The sequence below is a fragment of the Suncus etruscus genome, chromosome 2 (assembly GCF_024139225.1).
Source record: "Suncus etruscus isolate mSunEtr1 chromosome 2, mSunEtr1.pri.cur, whole genome shotgun sequence".
Lineage (NCBI taxonomy): Eukaryota > Metazoa > Chordata > Mammalia > Eulipotyphla > Soricidae > Suncus > Suncus etruscus.
The window spans coordinates 96,278,941-96,296,577 of NC_064849.1; the positions used below are offsets into that span (position 1 = coordinate 96,278,941).

A 17,637-nucleotide genomic window follows, 5' to 3' on the forward strand; every position below is an offset into this window, starting at 1 on the left:
AATCTAGGACTATAAGGGAAAACCCAGATGCTTCAAATCTGAGGCATCATTAAGTGCTACATGTTCTCCTCCTTGTGGAATTATCACTGGAGCATAAATGGCAGTGCAACCACTTGGTCTCTTTTTTCCTCATAAAAGGAAGCCTTGATTACAACTCATGTGCTGATCCCAAAAGGCAACCCTAAAGTGATTGTCAGCAGAAATTATCTTAGTAGAAAAGTTAAGAATCTTTCTACAAGGAAACTCTCTGAGACAGTCAGTGCAGTTTATGAATATTTTAAAAATGTTTATGAGAAATAGACTCAAAGAGTGAATAACTAGAAATTTGGAATACATTCAGAGACTGTACTAGCACCACTTTCTTATAGCTGATTGATAGCATGGTACAGCTGCTGTTTCTTCTGGGGCCATGAAAACTGTCTTCTTATCAAGGTCTCACCCAAGTATGCTTGTGGGGAATGAGTTGTTTCCCAAGACTCAGCAGCAAGGTCTGATAAGCACAGAGGAATCTTCTAACAGAAATAGCAGCTATATTTGTTTACCATTGTGTTGAAATACATGAACAAAGGTATCTTTGGGCTCCCTGCAAATATTTAAGAGAAAACTTAGTAATACTACTTTTTGTCTCTCATCACCTAGGGGATTCAAAAGCTCACCCAGCCTCAACTAGAAAATGATTCCTACACCAAGGAAAAATTAATCAAATCCACTCTAAAATTTCCTATTGATTCTCCAAGTTCAAGTAAGAATTATTTCATTCATCTGGTTTATTTCCTGATTTCTCATGTTATCTATTTAATATTGATTAAAACACAAAACTACAATCTTTCTTTAAAAACTTTAAGGCATATAAGTGTTATTACATTGCTGAGGAAAATAGATCCCTGCCCACATTTCAAACAATCTCACTTTGTTCAGTCAGTCTAAAGCCAGGGAGCCAGATCTACCGAAGGACCACGGACTCTGGGCAACCTGACATAACCAAGGAATACGTTCAGGATGTCCTTGAGATGGTCAGGGACTTGCTTTGTAACCTTGGTAACCTGGGAATATGTTATGTCTCAAAGTGCCACGTCCTTGAGGTGGTCCAGATGGTGCTTTACAAAATAATATGCTTGGGAATTTCTGCTTTACAGACTTCTGCCAGCTGTCTGCAAATGCTCATCCCCCACCAGATATCCTAAGACAAAGCTCTTGCCTTTGTTCTGCACCCAGTTTTGGAGCATGATCCTAACTGGGTCCACTAGCGTAATAAAGCAGTGTTTTCTGATTTCTCAAGGAATGCTGCTTTGTTTTTACATGAGCTTTCATTGAGACTTTCTGCAGCAAAATATTATATAAGCTTTTATACTTTTGACTTAATGATACAGAACATTATTAAAGAGTAATTTGGCTTTTTTTTTTTTTTAGAAAACATTCATTATAAAAAGTTGGGGAAACCTGTGTGATACTATAGGCAAAAAGGGAAGAGGGTAAGGACAGAGAGAGACAGAGAGAGACACACAGAGAGAGCTAGACAGAGAGACAGAGACAGAGAAAGCTTTCACCATAGAGAAAATGAAGTCCCTCCTTGTGTTTTTCTTTTTCTCTTAGGAACAGAGTCTATTCAAAATATAACACTAATTGAATCAGCAGCTGCTTTTTCTTCTAAACCATCATCAAAATGCTTGCTGGAAAAAATTGTTGTGATAACAGGGGAAGAAGCAGAACATAATGTCTTAAAGGTCTGTATATTATGCACTGTACTTCCTGGTTGAAGTCACTTATTACAGACACATAATAAAGTTACCATCAGCAAGAACATCTTTTAAAATAAAGATGGCAGGACAGGGGAGGGGGAGTTGGAGAATTGGCAACACTACTGAGCACATGCTTTGCTTGCAGGAGGTCTGGGTTTGGTCTCTGTCATCATGGGGTCCCTGACCTCCTCCAGGAGCATCCCTTAGCATAGAGGTGAGCATGCCCCCCAATACTACTAGGTGTAGTCCCTTCATACTCCCAAACAAATAATGGTTTAAGTGTAATTTAAATGACGACTAAGGGGTTGAAATGAATGTTAGAGGCTTCCAAAGATTTATTTGACATTTTGTTACATTTTTACATTTGCAAGTGTAATTTTCAAAAGAAAAAACAAGTTAAGGGATTTACAATTTATTTTTTAATTCCTTAGAAATAAGACAAACAAGGACTCTGTTAAAAAGTGACTCAGGGCCAAAGAGTTAACATAGGAGTTAAGATACTTGCCTTTCAAATCTCCGACTCTGGTTCAATCCCTTGAGCTTTATATGGTCCCCTGAGCACCACCATGAGTTATCCCTGAACACAGAGCCTGTAATAAGCCCTGAACATGCCTGGGTGTGGCCCAAATCCTACTCCCACCACAACACATAGGTATAATTAAAACCTGTGCTCATAAGTTTTACTTGTTTTCATTATCATTTCCATTACCGTATGACGAAAAAATACCCTTTTTTACACTGAAATTTTTTAAATGCTGATAAAATTAATTAAGTTCAGAATAGTAAAACAAATCTTTATTTGTTATATGTTCCTTTTGGTATGTTTCTAGTTTTTTTTTTCTCATAAATCAAGAATTTCTCTGGATCTACACAGGTTTTGAATGTTGAAAGGTATTGATTTGGGCTCTGAAATTACTGCAATATAATCAATTTTCAACAAATCATGATTTTTTTTGTCTTTCTAGTCTGTTCTCCTCACTTTCCCAAAGTTCTCTCCATTCCTTTTCCCTTACCCAATTTATTGTGACATATACTGTATATGAGTGTCTCAAGTATCACTCCCAGATCAGATTAACATAGACATAGTGAAGTAACACTAATGGTGATGGTATATTTCTAACAGATAATTTGGTTGATTCCTATGCATAGTAATATTTGAAAATCGTTGGTAAGGGTTAAATTATGATAGCTCACTCTGTGGTAACCCAGTTCTCATGCTATATTCCTTGGAGTTTCATATCATGAGAGAAGCTTTGTGATTCCTTAAGTTCCAAATACATTATATAAAGGTTGAGAGATGATATAGTACAGGAGCACTTACCTTGCACGCAATCAACCCCAGTTCAATCCCCAGCACCAGCAAGGGAGACCTTGAGCACAGAATAAGAAATATCCTTGAGCACTACCCAGTGTGGCCCAGCATCCTACTCCCTGCTTCTAGATAAATAAACAATTTTAAGCCTTAATATAGTGGAATTGTTGGGGCTGGAGAGGTAGTACAGGAGTGGTTTAGGTGCTTGCCTTATATTCCACCAAACTCTGGTTCTATCCCTCGTACCACATATAGTCCCCTCATGGGCACAGCTCAGAGTGATCCTTGGGTACAGGGCTAACAACAATCTCTAAGCACTACTGAATGTACAGCTGCTCCCCCCCCCAAAAAAAAGAAAATTAATAATATATTTTCTTTTTTTTTTTTTTGCTTTTTTGTGCCACACCCAGTTATGTTCAGGTGTTCCTCCTGGTTATGTGCTCAGAAATCATTCCTGGCTAGGGGGACCATAAGGGATGTGGGGGTACCATAAGGGATGCGAGGGTATTGAACTGCAGCCTGTCCTAGGTTAGTGTGTAGGTAGGCAAATGGCCTACCGCTTGTGCCACTGCTCCATCCCCTATAGATATATTTTCAAGTAAAAGAAACAAGCTATAGAAACATATATTCTATTTCCATTTGTAGGAAAAAATAATGGAACATATATGTAGACATTGATTTGTATATATATGCAACTATTTATGACAGGATACAAGAAATATTATAATGGTTTTCAGCTGTGGTGGGGATACTTTTTGTTTTGTGTATCTTTTTACTTATTGATGCTTGACCTATTCAAAACCTATGTGTTTTTAAAGGTTAACTGTTAAAAAACTGGTTTTATAAATCATTAACCAAGATTCTTCTGGAAAAAGATCAACAAATAAAAGAGTTAGGGCATTGGAAACAATTTACTTCAAAAATAATTTCATGTGTTTTGAATTTAAAAATTATCTTTCAGATCAACTGTAAGCTCTTTATATTCAACAAAGCAACACAGTCCTGGATTGAAAGGGGCAGAGGATCTCTGAGATTGAATGATACAGCAAGCAGTGACTGCGGGACCTTTCAGTCAAGACTAAGTAAGGAATCATTTTTTATAAATAAGCCACTGTTTCTCAGGGCAACACTGCCACTATAGAGATACAGTATTCTTGGGGTGTATCATGAAATTTGTCAGTAAATCAGACTGTTGAAAACAATATTGCATCTAATACATAACCAGAATTTCCTGTTTAAAGTAGGCTCTGATGTCAGGCTGTATGGGGCCCCATTTAGGTTCCAGCACTGACTAACTGATGGCCTTGAACAAGTTAATGTCTCTCCACCCTCATTGCATCAGCTTAAGTGAGGATAATAGAAGGCCATGACATATGGTGTGACTGAGAACATCATGAGGAGGCACGCAACCCATCCTTGACAAAGTCCGGCACACAACAAAATAGGGCTCTAATGGTTCTTTGATGGCAAATTATGCAAATTATTTTTAAGTGAAATAGTTTTTTTCCAAAAGAGACTATCTGGTGGAGGGACAGAGAAATAAGGAGTACAGGAAATAAGGAGCTTGCCATTTATGTAACTGACCCTGATTCTAACCCCAGTAATTACACTGCCCCTCAAATCATGCACTGACCTTACATGTAATTGACCCTGATTCTAATGCTGAGTACCATCATGGTTAGAATTATGAGTATAGAGCCAGAAAAGGCCCTTGAGAACAGTTGGGTATGGTACAACCCTTACCTCCAAACAATCATTTTTTAAACCTTCTCCTAATTAATGCTTGCTGTTCTAAGCATAATGCATGGTTCTGGCATTAACATATTTTTTAAGCCTTACAACCTATTATAGCCCAATTTGGAAACCAAGTGTATTCTAAGCACAATTTAATAGCCAAGTATATTTTGACAAAGAACAATAAGACTTACTTTGCTTACATATATGGCAAATTTAGAAAAATTCTGAAAGACAAGAATCTACAGATCTGCCTGCCCTCTGACATATTCATCTTCCTACTTTAGTTATGCGCAATCAAGGCAGTTTGAAGCTGATTCTCAATAGCAAACTCTGGGCTCAAATGCAGATTCAAAGAGCAAACCACAAAAATTTACGAATAACAGCTACTGATTTAGAAGACTGTAGCATCAAAGTATTTTTAATTCAGGTAAGTGATAAAAATTTCAGTGGTGGAGTGCTTATTTATAAATTTATAAATATCTATTTACTGGTATGTTTATAAATCTCTGTAATTATTCAATTGTTTTTTATTTTTCATCTTATATGATGAATATGTCTATACATGTCAATGTGCCATTGGCAAAAGATGTCAACCTTTCATTGTGGTTATGTAATATATGATCCAAATTTAACATAAAAATTAAAGATTAACACCAAAATATAAAGAAATAACTTGGCACCTTTCTCAAGACATTTGACTGATGCATGATATCAACCTTTATATTTTCTTTATTATTGAAATCATGTCAGCAATAAGTTACCAAAGATCTATTGTCAGAATGGCTCCTAAAGGCCTTCAGAATCCATCGTCTAATGCTATTACTACATGATTAAACTGAGAAAGCTTTGGTATGACTGGAAAGGAACCAGTCAAAATGGAAAAATACAGATCTAGCTAGTTGAAACTATCATTTCAACAGCAAATTCCAATTCTGGACATGAATCAGTCTCCAAGGTAACAGAATGGGAGCACAGCTTTAGCTGTTCCCAGCAGCAGGAATGCTTGACCTCAAATACAAGATCCAGGCACAAGAGACAGAGCTGGCAGAAAAAGACCAGAAAACAGATTAGGTTTCTTCCATGGACAGAGCTCCAAAAGACTGAAAAGATTCAGTACCCAAATAACTAGGGTAGAAAGTGATACTAAAACTGGCTTCTATATAATGAGGGAGAAAGTTGGCAAGCACTTACTGATGGAAAACCTAAGGTTATATTAACTACCAGCATGTTATTAGATACCTGTTAGGTATATGTGATGTTGAATATTAAGATGGTAGAATAAGGGGGTGCTAGAGAAATAGTATTAGGATTAAGGTGCTTTTTTTTTGCATGCACCTGACTCTGATTCAACATCCAGCACCATATATGGTCTTTTGAGCACAACCAAAAATTGCCCTTGAGCACAGAGCCAGCAGTAGCCCTTGAGTACAAGGTCTGGCTCAATTTACTAGCCCCTCAACCCCTGCAAAAGAAATAGAGTGAGATGATGCTCATGGAGCAAGATGGTACTTGATACCTTGCCAGCATAGACCGCCTTTGATTTTAAACAAGTAGAGACTGCATGGCATTGAGATTGTTAACCCTGATTAGATTCTACTGCTCAATAGCTGATCTGCACAGACATTTTAAGTTATAGTATATCATTTAAAAGGACCAAAAAATATTAAAATATCATCCTAATTTTACTCAAGAGGGTCACTATTCACTTTTAATTCAATAGTATACTTATTTGTATATGTCTGAATGTATATTTGAATGAATACTTATATACCATTCTATCCGCATTATATTTTTACTATGCATGTTATATGATCTTCAGCCAACTTAGTCTCCCTTATAAGATTTCAGTCACCTGCCAAATGAAAATAATCACATACTTTAAAAGCTGTTAAAGTCTTTTCTCATTAGCCGGGTGCATTTTTTTTCTTCTTTTTCTCTTTCTTTTTTTTGGTAATTGCGGCCAATTTTTTTTCTCTTCCTTTTTTTTCTTTCTTTTTTCTTCTTATCCTTTATATCGCAAACGACAACAGAATAGACAATCTACAACAAGCTATAAAGTGGAGACCGGTTGCCTTGGTATTCTGGGGGGAAAAGGAGGGAGATATGAGATGCATGTTGGAAACGGGTGGAGGGAGGACAGCACTGGGGTGGGAGTGCCCCTCATTCGTTGTCACTATGTACTATAAATAATGCTGTGAAAAAAAAAGAAAAACATTAACATAGTCAAAAAATTTGGATAATGCAACTATGACAATAAATTTTTATTGTTTTTTGTTAGCTTATTTAACTTTAAGTAGATACATCTGGGTAGTAGCTACTGTGCTGTACAGTGTGGTTATACAATATTGGAGTATATAATACAAAGCTAATTCAGCAATGCATATCCAGAAAATAGAAATATCTTTACTGATAATAAAATCATATTGATTACATGAATTCTTATTTGGCGATGCATTAACTTAGATTTTATTGATGATTTACTTTCCTGGCTAAGGTTCTCAACTTTTCAGAAAGGTATAAATAAATTTTAAAAATCTCTCTCAAAAAAAAGTTTCCTCTACCAATGCTGTTAGAATCAATTTTTCCCATCTTGACAATGCAATATCTCTAGTTAAATTTAAGATTTCTTTAGGTAAAAAAAAAAGCTGTTAAAGTATTAAATTTTCTGTAAAATATACATTTGCAGTCTTTTATCACTATAAGAGATTTTATGTCATTAAGTGCTCATTCTTCAAAAAATTTTTAATTCAATCAATCTATTGTGACCATAATACATTCCATTAATTCTGTTTTGCTAAAGACAGTTCATTTGCTGTTCTTCATTATGAAGTCTGAATGGAAGTTGCAAAAGAAATTCCTATGTATATATATGGTTAATTTGCCTGGGAAAAGGTTTTCACTTGACAAATTTCTCTTTGGAAAGATTAAGCCAATTTCGGCTCTTACAGTACTTTATTAATGTAGAAACTGGAAATTCTTATTGTTAAAATGTAGGAAAAAATGTTATTTAAAATATAGCAACATGATTTTTTTAAATATAATTTTTATTTTGAACATAGTGGCTTACATATTGTTGACAATAATATTTTAGGTACATATTTACATAAAATCAGGGGGATTCCCATCACCGATTTGTCCTCCCTATACCTTCGTTTTCGTTCTACCTCCCAAATCCTCCTTCCTCGCCCTCGGGGCTACTAGAAAATGTGGTCCCCTCTGTACCTAGTTTACTACTTAGTAGTCTTGCACCTGTTTGGTCTTGCTGCCTCCCTTATTTCCCCTCTAACTGAGAGGCAGGACTAGATAGTTCAAGTTATGTGGTTTTGTTTGAAGAAGAGAAAAGTAATAAACTGGGGTAAAAGTCTAATATGCCGAAAATGGGTGGGATCCTTCTATAGAGGCTCTCATCATCGGTTTGAGAGACAAAGGAGAAAAATAAGGTGTAACACCCCAACAGCACAAAAAGAAGTGTCAAGTATCCAGTGAGCACTCCAACAATAACAATGATAAGCACCACAAAAATAGCCATGGTCTTGAGATAAAAAAACATGGCAGGGCATATAAAGAAAGAAAAGAAAAGAAGGAAAAAACATAAATGTAAGTGGGGACAACTTCAATAACCAAAACAAGGAAATCGATAAGAAGTAGATAGGTAAATAAAAATTAAAAATAATAAAAAATGAGTATTTAAAATATAATATATGTAAAAAATAAAAAATGTTTTGTGCTTTTTGCCTTTTTTTTCCCTCCTGCAATGGCACAGTAAATATTGGGGTCATTTGAAAAGGAATTCACTTGGCCTAAGAGATATGAGGTTTCTCCACCCTTGGAGTATATTGTCATGGGATTAACTATAGACTCCATTCAGGTTCATTTACTCTCCCCTTGGTGCTTTCGTGGTATTTGGAAGGCTTCTATTCCGTCCTGGGTGATAAAATCAGACCTCTGTATCTAGAGATCTCAGTACCTGCACAGGTCCAGGAGTGGGATTTATGATGAAGTCTTTCTTTGTCATTCTAGAAGTTCTGTTCCCTCAGTGTCATTTTAATCCATCTTCTGTGGTTGGTGGTCTTGGTCTTTGCACTGATCCTAGGATGGAACCTAGGATAGCGTCTTTCATTGTGTTTCCAGAAGCCCCATTCTGTTGCAATTGTCTCAGCCAGACCTTTGGAACTGGGGATCATGGTTGTTGTGCAGGTCGTAATTCAAACCCTAGAACGAGTTTTTTTTTTTTTTTATTGGTCCCAAGATATATACAGTCCAGTCATGGTTCTAGTAGCCAGTCATCTGTAAATCACGATCTTGGCTTTTGGACCGACCAAAAGGTGACAAGTCTTCTGATTTTGTCTTATCGTTAGCTGGTGAGGTAGGATAACCTGTTCCTAGGTCAAGTTTTTCCTCATTGTCAGGATATCATATTAGATCTGGCACTTGTTGGTGGCCCAGCAGAATTAAGGATATCCCAGTTGGGATTTGTTTCCCGTAGCTGTTGTGAAGAACTTTGTCGTTTCTATATCTGGGATCCAGGGTTCAAGGCTGGACGGATGGTGTCTAATCACTTGGGGTCTAAGTTGGGTCCACATGCCATATTTTCAAGGTGGGATATATCCCTGCATTGTAAACAAGTATGAGTTCTTATCCCTAGTAGATAAGAGCTCGTTTTTATATGTAGGATTTCCCCTTTTATTAGTGTGCCTTTCCAGGGAGGAATGGTGCTACATTATATTGTCGGTGCATTTGGGGGGTGGACAGAGAAGAAAACAGAAACAGGTTACACACCCAAAAAAGATAAAAATAGGAATAAAAATATATGTGCTCACCTATGTATATGTAGAACAAACATTTTTTAAAAATGAATTAAAGTAATTAAAGGAACAAAGTGATGCAAGAGACTACTTTACTTTTGGGGATAAGCAGGTAAGGAGGTGGTGTAATACAGGTTTTATACTTATGTTGAAAGTTTAGGTTTCCCCATTGTCTTTGGGATTTTCTTGTGTTGTGTGGGTTCCCAGGCACCTTTCCATCACAGCCCCTGACATTCTTGAGATTGGCAAAAGATTTGCGGCAGGGAGGTCTTGGAAGAGCTTTTGCATTGGGAATACTTTTAGAGCTAAGTCCGGTTTCAAGTAACAGTCCACGTTAGGGGGAGTTGGTAGGAAGGGCCACGCAGCCTGAGTCTGCAGGGGAGTTGGTTGCCTTTTCTTGCAGGGGACGAGGTGTGGGTTTGACTGGGTATCCCTTCGCTTGAGTGCTGGGTACTGGTTTGTTGGGGTAGGAGGTCAGTCTTGATGCCTAATGGATTAAGTACTGAAGGTGAAGAGTTTGAATATGGTGGGAGATCTGGATGGGATTGAAGGGTGAAGGGATAGTTGGATTTCCAAAGGGGGGAAAGGGGAAAGTATATGGAAGGGGTAGGAAGAAAGAAAAGAGAAGATACATTAGAAAGAAAGGAAGAAGAGGAAAGAAAAAAGGAAAAGAGAAGAAAGGTATAGAAAAGAAAAAATAAAAAAGAAAGTAGTGAGAAGAGAGGAGAAAATAGCAAGGGAATGCTAGTTTGCTTGAATGTGTTCGATGAGTAGGGTCTGTAGTATAAGTTTGTATGTCACAGTTGCTGCTTCGGTGGTCTGACTGGTCACGTGCATCAAATCCTAAAAGAAGGTATAACCTAGAGATAAAGTGTAGGTTAAAGAGTTTTCTAGGGACATTCTCGTAGTGCAAGCTGGGTATGGTATCTCGTGTGACTAGGCCACAAGATGCCATCTTAGTTTGTCCACCCTTTGTATCCAAGAACGCCTGTGGATAAAAAACTGAGAGGTTATTTTAAACGTAGTAAGATTAAGGCATTAAAACATAGTGCTATGTGATGTTTCCATTGGAGTCAATGATTTCCCGTGGTGTTCTTTACCTGTGATCCTAAGGGATTATTATGGGCCTTTGTATTAGAAGGCTGATTACATACCTGTCCTCTCAATGCTGCTGTTTCTGCTGTTGCTGGTTTCTTTGTGGTATAATGTGTTGTCAAGAGTTTGTGTTGCTCCTTTTTCTTGTATTTTGGACTCTACTCCCAAGAATATGTTGACTATTACAGTGCTTGGAGTTTCTACCCTGTTAAACCCTGTTATTTGGTTATTGAGTATTAGTTGTCTATAAGGTGTATGTTCTAGGTGCTTCAGAATAGTGCTATCATTCTGTGTTCATCTTTCGTCTTCTGACTTACTTCGTTTAACATAATATGTTCTAGGTCCATCCATGTTGCTGCCAAGTCTGTGATTGTATCATTTCTGGCTGCCATGTAGTATTCCATTGTGTATAGATACCACATCTTAATGATCCATTCATCTGTTGTTGGGCATCGAGGTTGATTCCAGGACTTGGCTATTATACTGAGTGCTGCGATAAATAGTGGGGTGCACACATACTTTGGAATAAATGTCCTTCCAACTTGGGGGTAGATACCTAGGAGAGCAATTGCTGGGTCAAATGGCAGCTCAATTTTGAGTTCTTTGAGCACTCTCTAGACTGTTCTCCATAGGTGTAGGACTAGGGGGCATTCCCACAGCAGTGGATGAGAGTGCCTTTCATACCGCATCCCTGACAACACAGATTGTTCCCATTATTTTTGATGTGAGCCATCCTCACTGGTGTAATGTGGTACCTCATTGTTGTCTTGATTTGGATCTCCCTGATGATGAGTGAAGATGAGCATGTTTTCATGTGTTTTTTGGCCATCCTTCTGTCTTCCTCAGAGAAGTGTCTATTCATTTCATCTCCCCATTTTTTATGGCTTTATTTGGTTTTGGGGGGCTCAGCTTTCTGAGTGCTTTGTATGTTCTAGATATCAGCTCTTTATCTGATATGCCAAGTGAAAAGATTTTTTCCCATTCTGTTAACTGTCTTTTTGTGTTAAGTAAGGTTTCTTTCACCATGCAGAAGCTTTTTAGTTTGATGTAGTCCCATTTGTTTATGTTTGATGCTAAAGTTCTTGCCATTGGTGCTCCATCCTCAAAGACCTTTTTGATATATAGGTCTTTGAGTGTTCTGCCTATTTTATTCTCGATATATTTTATAGTTTTGGGTCTGATTTCAAGGTCTTTGATCCATTTTGAGTTGACTTTTGTATAAGGAGTGAGGTATGGGTCAATTTTCACTTTTGTACATGTGGTTTTTCAGTTGTACCAACACCATTTGTTGACTAGACTTTCTTTGTTCCATTTCAAGTTCTTGCCTCTTTTATCAAATATTAGTTGGCTGTATATTTGGGGGTTTATGTCTGGGAATTCTGTTCTGACCCACTGGTCTGAGGTCCTGTCTCTGTTCCAGCACCATGCTGTTTTGATCACTATGGCTTTATAGTATAGTCTCAAGTTAGGTAAGGAAATGCCACCCAGCTTCTTGTTTTTCAGTATGTGTTTAGCTATCCTGGGTCTTTTGTGGTTCCATATGAATTTTGTGATTGATTGTTCTAATTCTTTAAAGAATGATGTCTGAATTTGGATTGGGATTGCATTAAATCTATACAGTAGTTTGGATAGGATAGTCATTTTGACTACGTTAATTCTACCTATCCTTGAGCATGGGGTGTTCTTCCATTTCTTAAGATTCTCTTCAATTTTTTTCTGGAGTGTTTTAAAGTTTCCCTGGTATAGGTCTTTCACTTCCCTTATAAGGTTGATTCCTAGGTACCTGATATTTTTTGATACTATTTTAAATGGAATTGTATTTTTGATCTCTCTCTCCTGGACTTCATTATTTGTATATAGAAACGCTACTGTCTTTTGTGTATTGACTTTGTATCCAGCCACTTTACTGTATTGGTTAATTGTTTCTAGGAGTTTTACTGTGGACTCTTTAGGGGTTTTCAATGTATATCATCATATCATCTGCAAATAGAGATAGTTTGAGTTCCTCTTTCCCAATTTGGATTTCTTTGATTCCCTTCTCTTGTCGGATTGCTATTGCTAGGACTTCTAAGGTTATATTGAATAAGAGTGGAGAGAGTGGACAGCTTTGCCTAGTTCCTGACCTTAGTGGGAATGCTTCTAGTTTCTTGCCGTTAAGTATAATGTTGGCTGTAGGCTTTTCATAGATAGCTGTAACTATCTTGAGGAAGGTTCCTTCTAACCCTATTTTGCTGAGTGTCTTTAACATGAAAGGGTGTTGGATTTTTGTCAAAAGCCTTCTCTGCATCGATTGATAATATCATGTGGTTTTTGTCTTTCTTGTTGATGTGATGTAAAATGTTGATTGATTTGCGTATGTTGAACCAACCTTGCATTCCTGGTATAAAACCCACTTGGTCATGATGTATGATCTTTTTGATGAAGTGCTGGATTCGGTTTGCTAAGATTTTGTTGAGTATCTTTGCATCTATGTTCATTAGTGAGATTGGTCTATAGTTTTCTTTCTTGGTGGTGTCTTTGCCATCTTTGGGGATGAGTGTGATATTAGCCTCATAAAAGGAGTTGGGGAGGATTCCTGTTTTTTCAATGGTATGGAAGAGCCTATGGAAAAGTGGTAGTAAGTTTTCTTGGAATGTTTGATAGAATTCACCTGTAAACCCATCTGGGCCTGGACTTTTGTTCTTAGGAAGTTTCTTAATTACATCTTCAATTTCCTCTGAGGCAATTGGTCTATTTAGGCTTTCTAGTTCTTCCTTTTCCAATCACAGAAGATGGTATTTTTCCAAGAATCTGTCAATTTCTACTGGGTTTTCTAGCCTAGCTGAGTATAGTTGTTCATAATATGATCTCATGATAAGCAACATGATTTTTTAACTTCTTGTTCTGAATCCCTTGGATGAAAATATCGAAGTGAATTTGGCAAAATAAAATGTACTTATTAGAGATGGATATGTTTAAAATTTATTGTGACAAGGTCTATATAGCAGAATAACATTTGTATTTCAATAAAAATACTTTCAACATTTGTTATTAACCTACTAACATTACACCTTCACACAAAATATAAAAATATAGTCAAGAATAAGTCAACAGGAGCCTGAGCAGCGGTGCAATGGTAGGGCATTTGCCTTGCATGCGGCTGATTTAGGACAGACTGCAGTTCGACCCCCCCCTGCATCCCATATGGTCCCCGAGCCAGGAGCGATTTCTGAGTGCATAGCCAGGAGTAACCCCTGAGTGTCAAATGGTGTGGCCCAAAAAGAAAAAAAAAAGAATAAGTCAACACATATTTACCTAATATTTACATAATATCTAATTCAATATGTGAAAAAATGTTTTAGCTAATAATTTGGTATTTCTTCCCAAAAGAATAAAGGCAACTTTAAAAATGCAATTAAAAACACAATTTCAGATACTTTTCCCAAGAAGTACTGAAGTGTTTGATGCTCATTCCTTGCTTTGAAATTTTAGCTAATTGCTAGACAGGTAGTAATATAAACTTTTCCAGATTTTTTTCTAATAGAATTATTTATGGTAAATTAAGCTTCTCTAATGAACTCTACTTTTCCATAGTTATTTGTTTTTCAAAGATGTCTAATCAAAGTGATGTAAAATAAATGGAAATCTCCCACCTCCCCCAATTCTAAAATTTTCTATGGTGTAAGATAATGGAGGGAGGAAGGTTGGTTTTATTAAAACAATTTTAATCGAGTCATCAAGAGATACAAGTTAAGAAGTTGTTGTTGATGGAGTTTCAATCATACAAAGCTCCAACACCCATCTGGTAGGCTGGTTTTAAACTTAAATTCAGACTGGAATTTTGAATTATTTTAAAATGAGCAAGTTGGGATTATTAATTAAATTACATTAAATTTTATTTGTTTAAGATTAGTGGACTTTTTATCTTTCAATTTCTAGGGTTACTTATATTCTAGCTTTTGACCTATGCCATATAATCTTATTTTAGTGGAAATTTAATAAGACAAAAATGCAGCTATTATAAATTGACATTTATATTCTTAACAATTTAATTTTCCTTATTCAGGCTGGTGCCAAAGATACGAGATATCTGTACGCAGCAATACATCATCGCCTTGTTGCACTTAGAGCCTTTGATAATCAGAAAGATACATATCAAGCTGAAGCCCAGGGAGAAACAGTCCTTCAGCAATTAAGCTGTGATAACTGTGATGAGGATGAAGATGATCTTATCGATGTCAGCAAAATTAGATCAGGTGATAACTTTTCTTTTGTTAGTCAAATTAGGACTATGCACAATGCTAAAATATCAAATCAGTTTTTCACAAAATGGAACTGATTTGTTTAAAGTGGATAGTTGGGGGTCAAATATATAGCTTAGTGAAAGACCAAGCTAGTACTTGCATATGGAGTATCTGGGTTTCATCTCTTTCTCTGGTAATGCCAAACAAACAAACAAACAAAACCCCAAAAACCCAAAGGTCTGGGAATGAGTGGAGGTGTCAGAACCCAAGAAGTTTGAATCTGAAGAGTGGCTCAAAAATTAGTTTACTCTATGTGTCCTGTATGAGGATTTACCAACAGTCCTATCCTAATAAGGTAGTTGCATATCAGTTTCATAAGAGACTGTATTTACATTCAGATCCAGGAGAATAGTACAAAGGAGTGGAGTACATATTTGGCATGCACTGGTCCTAATTTGATAGGGTATTGCATGACCTCTGTGCCCTGCTGGGGATGACATTATATCACAGGGCCAAGCACCACGTCAAACAAAGCAATGCTGGGCAACTACACCTTCACAACAAAGGTCATGTTTACAATTTAAATACTACATTACTACCCTGAAATTGACTTGTTCTCATTCACCTATTACTGCCTATCATGGGTGCTATAATAAAAACACATAATGAACCATTAGGGATCCTCAAAACACTAACAATTCTTTTTACTTTTTGAAATTTAACTGATGTATTTAATATGTAAAGCATCTTAATACACTCAAATATGCATAATATATATATTAATTGGGTCAAGATTTGTTCACGAAGTCTATTTTATTTTTTGTGCATATCAATATGTATGAACTTAAAACTTACATATATCTACCTATTTGGAGGAAAAACTTGTTAAAATAATAATATAATTGTATGTATATTGTAGTTGTTTAAAAGAAGTCAGTCCAATATTTTTATTAATGGGTTTATTTAGTCTTCAGTTCTGTTCCACAAAAGACCGAATATTTTTCTTTTTTTTTTCTTTTTGTTTTGGGGCCAAACCCAATGATGCTTATGAGTTCTTTTGGCTCTTTACAAAGAGCCATGTTTGCGCACCCAATAGCATGCCAGGGATTGAATCTAGGTTGGCTGGCATGTAAACAAATGCCCCTACCTGCTGTACTATTGCTCCAGCTGCTGAGTAATTTTCTTGCAGTGGGTTGCTAGCAAATATTTTTCCAACTTTTTATTCATTTCTATCATCAAACTAACTTTAACCATACCCAATTTAAAAATGCATCTAAGAATACAGTCTCCTTTCACCTAAATCTCCCTTTACCTAGTTACTAAAAATGCAATTGAGAAAAAAAAACACCCAAAACATGCAGACAAGAATCAGAAACTGCTTGACTGAGTCAGAAAATTAAGTGAATGAGTTTTCTTCTTATTAAACAAAAGGTTTATTATTATTTGGAATGAGTAAAATGTATAACTATAGCTATCTTATTATATTTAGATTGTTAACAAAACGGGGTCTATTATAATGTAAATTTGTATACATTAAACTTTTTGTGTTCACTTATATAAAACACTTAAGTAGAGATTAAATGGCAAAACTCTTTCACCAAAAATTATATAATTATGTAGTCTATATTTTACTACATTATATCTTAGGAAAGGTAATTTAAAATGATCTATATAAAAATGAGTAACAAAAGACATAAAGCAAAGTAAATGGTAACTGTGAAATTCCCCATTTCTAACACTTTCTCTTTTCACTTAGTCACTTCTCTAAATGTATTAAATACAAATACTAAAGTGTTATAGAAGCAATAAAAAGCTTAAGTTTTACTTGCTCACCCATGAATTAAAGAAGGGTATAACTCTCTGAAGAAGTCTGTGTAAAACTAGCAATATTTTCTAGTGTTATTGTTATGAAAATGTTAACTGCATATTTTATGCCATTTCATTAAACATATTTGTAAGTGTTGATGTTCAGTTTATTTATTATTCATGTAATTTAAATCTATTATAATTAAAGTATTTTAAATTTAAATTTATATCACAGATACTTCAGGGTGGACTCACAGACATTCAGTTGCCTGTTCATGAATGATACCTACTATAATGATGACAACATCTTCAAAACAATTATCTTTTCAAAAAAAACTAAGCCATCCTAAGACCCTATTCACTCCTCCGAATGTTTATGGCTCAAGAACCATAATAATCTCAATTAAAATGTTTTATCTTATGCAGTCTAATGACACTGGTTTTACATTTAATTATTGTGGAGAAATAAAATGTATCAACTTTGAAGAAATTAATGTAGGATAGAATTTGATAATTGATTTGAACTATCCATCACATTGATGAATATAATAAATAAAATAAGTTGTTGGATTTGGTAAAATAGATGATAATAGAAAAAGGGGCCTAATTAAGTATTTACTTTTTAATCATACATCTTCTGCCCACAAAACAAATATTTTATGAAATTTCCAGTCATCTTTGAAAAACATTACATGGTATATATTGCATGATACATTTTATTAAATCAGATTTTCTTCAGAAAAATGTGTATTTTCATTTAATTTTTGAATTTATTAATACTATAAGTAATATATTCATGGTATGAATTCCTATAAAAAGTATTTGTTCTTACACTTGTATCATTCAACTTTGTATATGCTTGACTCAGAATCAGCATCCAATAATTGAAAGAATAAGCAAAATATATTAACCAATGTATC

The 17,637-nt window shown here is 35.7% G+C and overlaps 1 protein-coding gene across 1 annotated transcript in view; it reads left to right on the forward strand.

The window, feature by feature from the left end:
* The window catches only part of RANBP3L (RAN binding protein 3 like), a 66,504-nt gene extending 51,389 nt beyond the window's left edge, over positions 1-15,115 (forward strand). The window contains exons 10-14 of the mRNA XM_049768278.1: positions 640-742; positions 1,594-1,724; positions 4,013-4,133; positions 5,073-5,215; positions 14,734-15,115. Coding sequence (XP_049624235.1) covers positions 640-742; positions 1,594-1,724; positions 4,013-4,133; positions 5,073-5,215; positions 14,734-15,006 — 771 coding nt within the window. The 3' untranslated portion in view covers positions 15,007-15,115. The remainder of the gene's footprint in view (positions 1-639; positions 743-1,593; positions 1,725-4,012; positions 4,134-5,072; positions 5,216-14,733) is intronic.
* The last annotated feature ends 2,522 nt before the right edge of the window (positions 15,116-17,637 follow it).